General features: G+C 39.4%; 2 protein-coding genes across 2 annotated transcripts; both read left to right on the forward strand.

Annotated features, from left to right (window-relative positions):
* The first annotated feature begins 322 nt into the window (after nt 1–322).
* On the forward strand, nt 323–826 carry LOC122078130 (disease resistance protein L6-like). The gene has a single exon (XM_042643990.1). It carries the CDS (start codon nt 323–325, stop codon nt 824–826), a length of 504 nt encoding a protein of 167 aa, XP_042499924.1.
* Nucleotides 827–2868: 2042 nt separating this feature from the next.
* LOC122078131 (probable disease resistance protein At4g19530) lies at nt 2869–5830 on the forward strand. Its single transcript, XM_042643991.1, has 4 exons — nt 2869–2979; nt 3065–3786; nt 4573–4726; nt 5486–5830. Exons 2-4 carry the CDS (start codon nt 3140–3142, stop codon nt 5828–5830), a joined length of 1146 nt encoding a protein of 381 aa, XP_042499925.1. The 5' UTR covers nt 2869–2979; nt 3065–3139.
* The last annotated feature ends 960 nt before the right edge of the window (nt 5831–6790 follow it).

Below are 6790 nucleotides of genomic sequence, written 5' to 3' on the forward strand. Positions count from 1 at the left end.
GGCATCGATGACTTCCCTTGAGTTCATGTCCTAATCTCAGTTGCTCAGATCATTGATTTTGGCATCGAAGCGTCTCCTAGAGTCCATGTCCTAACTTCAGTTGCTCAGATCAATCCCTCAGTGTCCACGTCCCGTGATTTCTTCTCATTGTCTTGTTCTCCTGTACGAAGGTCTATGGGATCGAGAGTATCCGTGATCTGACTACAACCCCATTCACCTAACCTAAGCATTAAGTGGCAGAAACTCCAATTACATCTCCACGATAAAGACTGAAACTCCATTACATCTCGATAATCTTCTTTGAAACACCTACTGGAACTTCATGGAGGAAGTTCTTAGTTTGAGTCATGAAACTTACCTGCAGCTCCGGAAGCGCCACGATGTGTTTCTTAGTTTCAGGGGTGCGGATACTCGCCATAAGATCGCTGGTCTAGTTTACAGAGCTCTGAAAAGAGAAGGAGTCAAGGTATATATGGATAGCCCACACCTGGAGGGTGGACAAGAGATCAAAACGACGCTCGATGAAGCCATCCGACGATCCAAAATCTTGATCCCTATCTTCTCTGAAGGCTATGCGGAGAGCAAATGGTGTCTCAGGGAACTCGAAGAGATTGTTAAATGCCATAGATCCAACGGTCGAAAAATTCTTCCCATTTTCTACGGTGTTGAACCAACGGATGTTCGCCATCAGACCAGCACAAGATATGCTAGAGCGTTTCATAGATATAGCGAGAAAAATGATATCCAGACCATTCAAAATTGGAAGCAATCATTGAATTTCGTGGGAGGAATTGCGGGATATGACCTTAAGCAAGTAAATGGGTAATTCTAAATCCCTGAAACTTCTTTAATTTGAACTGTCAAAAAAAAAATTTTTTTTTTTTTTTTTTTTTTTGCCCTTTCGTTAAATATTTTCTTTTCCTTTGGAAGGAGATTTACCCGTTGCCTGTTTATCATACATGGTTTTTTACTGGCCAAACTAATAGGTAGCATGGAGAAAAATGGTCTATTTGATTAAATTCTCGTAAGTGCATTGGTGTTTGGTTTGCATCAATTTCCTTGTCTTCCAAGAAGTGTAGCTGTGGCTAGGGGTGTCAACCGGTCAGGCTGGTTTGGTTTTGATCGGGCTTAATTGAGCTTGAAGACTTTCAAAGGCTACACCGTGTCTGCCCATTTAACTAATCGGGCTTAGTTATTGAAGGCATGGTACGTTTTATATTCGGTCGGTCAGCCTCAGGCTATAATCGGGTTACCTTAATCGGGCTTTAGTCAGGTCTTAATGGGGCTACGGACATGTTTAATGTTAAACGGGCTTTAACTGGTTTTTAAACGGGCCATCTTTAAAATGTGTCTTGTATTCCGACCCACTCATGCAAGCTCAAAAATGACAATAAATCAATAAATGATAACAAATATAACCATTATTTAAAATGTGAACATGACTTTACTTTTTAGTTTTTAATCTTTAATTTGGGGGGTAAAATAGGTATTCTACAATCATTAAATGGTCGAACCAGGCCGGTCTCGATCGGGTGTTATTCGTTTGGTCTCGGTCGGGTGCCCGACGGTCTAAGTAGCAAAACCGAGACCGACCATTTATAAACGGGCCAGGCTCAAGACCGACCGTTTATAAACGGGCCGGGCTCAAGACCGACCATTTATAAACGGGCCAGACTCAAGCCCGACACGTTTGATAAATGGTCCAGGCCGGGCCGGTCTAGAAACGATCGATCTCGATCGGTTTAGTCGGGTTGGGCCACGAATTGACACCCCTTGCTGTGGCCCCTTGGTGGATCTGTACTTGACCCCTATGTAGGTCCACTATGTAATATTAGCCCTTAAACTTGAAAAAAAAAAAAAAAAAAAAAACCACAGACCAACCTTAGTTTTAACTATAAATTCAATTGGATCAAACCCGAATCAGACCGGTTTTTGTGGGTAAACAATTAGACATCTTATCCCATTTTTAATTTGGATGGAGGTTCGAGAAGGTTTGAAGGAAAAGCCACATGGACTTGTTCTTAAGATGGTTTTGAGTAGGGGTGAAACAGGTCCGGAGTCATGGTGAGGCCCAACCCTAGCAGTTCAAGTCAACCCAACCCATCCCAGCTTAATTGACCCTGATTGGACTGAAGAGGATCAACTCAAGTCTGAGTCCCTTGATGGGATTTCCTCTTACACTTACTCATTTGCCTCCATTAGTAACCTTTACTTGCACACGAACGAGGATGTGTTTCTCAATTTCATGGAAGAAGATACTCTCAAAAACTTCACTGATTTCCTTTGCAAAGCTTTCCAAAGAGAAGGAATCAGTGTGTTTATGAAAAGCTAACACCAGTGGGATGGAGAAGAGATCAAACCGGTGGCCCAGGAAACAATCCATGGATCCAAAATCTCTATTCCTATCTTCTCCGAAAACCATGCCAATAGCAGACACCCTTGAGGAATTGGCAGAGGTAGTTGAATGCCATAGATCCAACGGTCAAAAAATTCTGCCCACATAAGTCAAGGGGAAAAAAAACTCACAATGCATACACTCTCACATAACGAGATGTGAAAGTCCATACAGTGTTCTGCTGACCAATAGCATCTCATGTAAATGATATCATTTTCTACACTATCATTGGTGTGTCGTGCATATTTCTCCCCACACTAGTGCTTTGGGAACCTCATCCTCCCAAGCTTATATTCTTTATCTTTTGTTTTACTTAAGATTTTAAGATTAGCATTAGTTTTAATTTTGTTCCTTCTTGATATGAAATAATTTCAGGAATCAACGCGAACTAGTCAACTTAATTGTTGATAGGGTTTTGAAGGAGTTGAGCAGCTATCGCTCGGGTGATGCTAAAAATCCTACCGAGGAGGCACATCCATCCAACCTTGTGCCTGCTGATAAGAATTTCATCATAAAGGAAAAAAAAAGAGAGAAAAAAAGGTGAAGTCTGAGAAGGTCGATCCATATTACTATTCTTCAAAAAGGTAAGTTCACAATTTATAGCTTAAGGTTTCATTAGAAGTCCACTCCTTAATGTTCTAATTGAAAATTCTTGAATTTCATTTTCAGGTTCCCCGCTTGCTTTCTGAGGCAGCAAGTACTGAAAATTTTGAGGAGGAAATCTTTTTGTCAGGCCCAGAGCAGATGATTTTTACTACTGGGCAATGCCTGATGCAGCGAAGGAATGGATTGTTCTCCTATTGCATACAAGATTTACCGTACAAAATTAATGGAGAGGAAGATTTAAATTCCATTACATCTCCACGTCTTCTTCCCATCAGAAACTGCAATTTCATGGCGGTACATGATAGAGCTTCCTATTCTTTCTCTGGATCATTCACTAATTACGATGTGTTTCTCAATTTCAGGGTTGAAGATACTTGTAATAACTTCACTGGTTTCATTTACAGAACTCTGAAAAGAGAAGTAATCAATATGTTTATAGATAGTGCACAGTTGTGGGGTAGAAAAGAGATGAAGCCGATGCTCCTAAAAGTAATCCGAGGATCCAAAATCTCGACTCCTGTTTTCTCTAAAAACCATGCGGGGAGCAAACAATGTCTCTTGGAACTGGAAGAGATGGTTAAATGCCATAGGTACAACGGTCAAAAAATTCTGCCCATATTCTATGACGTTGAGCCAACAGATGTTCGCCATCAGACCAGTGGAAGTTTTGCAAGATCGTTTCATAGACATGGAAAGAAACTTGATGCCCAGGCCATAGAAAATTGGAAGCAAGCATTGACTTTCACAGCAGGAAAAAAGGGTTATGATCTTAAGCAAGTAAAATGGTAATTTCTAAATCCCACTTACTATTTTTTTTTTCTTATTAGTTTAATATTTATTTAGTTATCTTGATAGAGATCTATGCGTTTCTCATTTAATTTGACATTTTACACATCAAACCAAAGGCAAAGAGTGAAATAGTATATTTAATGTGAGAGAAGGAGAGAGATACTCGAAGAGGAAAATACACAATAACCTCATGTACTTCATTTTTTTTTTTTTTTGGGGGAGAGGGGGTGGGAGGGGCAGTTATCCATAATATCTGCCAAGTTGCAAAATGACGCAATGGATTGTTGGAGGCATGGTCATAAACAAAAAACCAAAAAATATAAGGGTGCATTGACATAAAAAGGGGCTATTTGATTTATAGACGTGACTAATCTATATGATCTATAACTATCACACAGACTAGTTACCACATCATCTGTCTATGTGGCACAATGAGAGTGGCCTATTTAGAAAACCCTTAATAAATAAGGCCCTATAAATTAGTTTTTCCTTCTTCACTCGATAACTTATGAGAAAAAGAAGAGTAGATTCTAGTGTGCACTTTCTTACATAATTCAATGAGATCCACATTGAAACCTTCTCTTGTGTGTCCTAGCCCATATGTGTCTCATGTGAATAATACCATTCTCTACGCTACTATAGGTATGTTGTACAAATTTCTCTTGCCACTAGCGTCATAGGGAAGCTTCTTCCAAAACTTATATTTTCCATCTTTTGTTTTACTTAAGATTTAACTTCATTAGTTCTTATTATGTTCCTTTTTTTATACAAAATAATTGCAGGAATCAACCCAAACTAGTCGACTTAATTGTTGATTGGGTTTTGAGGGAGTTGAGTAGCAATCGCTTGGGTGATGCTAAAAGTCCTATCGAGGCGGCAAGTCCATCTGACCTTGTGAGGGCCAATAAGAGAGTACATCATGACGTAGATGAGGAGGCAAGTCCATATAACTAATCATCATTGTAGATTTCACTGGCATTCAAAATTCTAATCTAACATTTTTAGTTATCTTTTACCAAAAAATAAATAAATCTAACCATTGTTTATTTGTTTTTTCATTAGCTCTATAAATTAGCAACAAATGCAGTATCATTCAGTTAATAATATGGAAAATCTTGTGGTTTGGTACAATAATTTCTAGGTAAATTGAAACTATTTATTTTTTTAATTCAAATGATTTTTTCAATTTTATTTTATTTTATTTTTTTCATTGAAGTGGATAAAAATTATTTTCTATTTCTTGGGGTGACAATGGAGTAGCCTGAAATGATATAAGTGGTCTCATCAGAAGCAGCATACCGGATCACAACTATTACTCTTCCCATTACATGCTCCAATCTAATAGGAAGTGTGTATGACTCACTAAATGTAATTACAGCTCTGCGCTCAAATGAGTCTATCCTCACTATGTACTTGTCTCTAACGAGTCGACCCATTCTTCAAATAGTTATAACCTATTGAGATAGCATCCCACATCAGCTATGGATGATTCAATCTATCATGTATAAGAGAGACAGAGCTATAAGAGGTCATCACATTTTAAGTCAATTGGTTTTAAGATGAAAGTTTTAACATAGTATTTAACATAGTATTTAACATAACCTATTCGTGAGTTCATAATTTATAATTTTAAGGTTTCTTTAGAAATCACACTCCTTGATGCTTCTACTGAAGTTTTTTTGAATTCATTTTCAGGTTATGCGGAGAGCAAATGGTGAGCATTCAACACCTGCTCTAGAAGCAATCCGAGGATCCAAAATCTCAATCCCTATCTTCTCTCAAGGCTATGCGGAGAGCAAATGGTGCCTCATGGAACTGGAAGAGATGGTTCTATGCCATAGATCCAACGGTCAAAAAATCCTGCCCGTATTCTACGATGTTGAGCCAACAAATGTTCGCCATCAGACCAGCAAAAGTTTTGCAAGACCGTTTCAGAGATATGAAGAGAAATTTGATAGCCAGGCCGTACAAAATTGGAAGGAAGCATTGAATTTCGTAGGAGGAAAAGAGGTATATAATCTTAAGCAAGTAATTGGGTAATTCTAAATCTCACTCTTCTCTTGAATAATCAATTTTTGTCTTCTTACCCTTTCGCTTTTTTCCTTTTAGTAGGAGAAATCTACATGTGGCCTTTTTATGGTCCTATTCAATTTTACATGTGAGCATTCAACACCTGCTCTTTTTTGCTTTTAATATACCTCTCTTCACCCTTATAATGATAAGAAGTAGGATAGATATTAGATGCTCACATGTACAACCAAGTGATCGTATGAATAATGTATTTAAATTCCATGCGACCAAGTTTTCCAAGTACTTTATGTCACACCCCGTTCACACTGAATCGGAGCGGTGACCGAGTTAACACCGGTTAACCCAAACCTGCCAGGATCATCAGATACTGTATTCCACCACAGCATACATACACTAACATGAGTTCATCAGATCAGCAGAAGACTAAGTTTTACCTGTGAATAAATCCCATATACTTGATACCCGAATTGTGATACAATAATTATATACATATGGGCCCGAAGGCATGATAATTACACAACAAAAGTACAATTCACATATCAAGTATATACAGGAAATCATCAAAATAATCAGAGTGCACAGCTCGGCTCGGTCTCAAGGCTGGAGCTCAGCTCGGCATCAAGGGATGTGCCCAGCTCGGCATCACATAGAAGAGCTCAGCTCGGCCTCGGAAGTGGAGCTCAGCACGGCCTCCATGGTGGAGCTCAGCTCGGCCTCAGAGCTGCTGTCCCGCAACACAGCTCTCGCACACGCAGTCAGCGCCGTGCTCTAACTCCTCAGGGGTCCACCAGTCCTCTTCAGGAAACTCGACTGTGGGACCCACCCCATGCTCCTCAGATGTATGACCTGCAAAATCATCTAAAAAGGGGTGTACACGTGGATGAGCTCACTAGCCAGTAAGTAGAGAGGTGGACCACACACAACAGTCCACACATACAACACATCATATGCACTACATGCCATGTTTTT

Source organism: Macadamia integrifolia, chromosome 5 (assembly GCF_013358625.1).
Source record: "Macadamia integrifolia cultivar HAES 741 chromosome 5, SCU_Mint_v3, whole genome shotgun sequence".
NCBI lineage: Eukaryota > Viridiplantae > Streptophyta > Magnoliopsida > Proteales > Proteaceae > Macadamia > Macadamia integrifolia.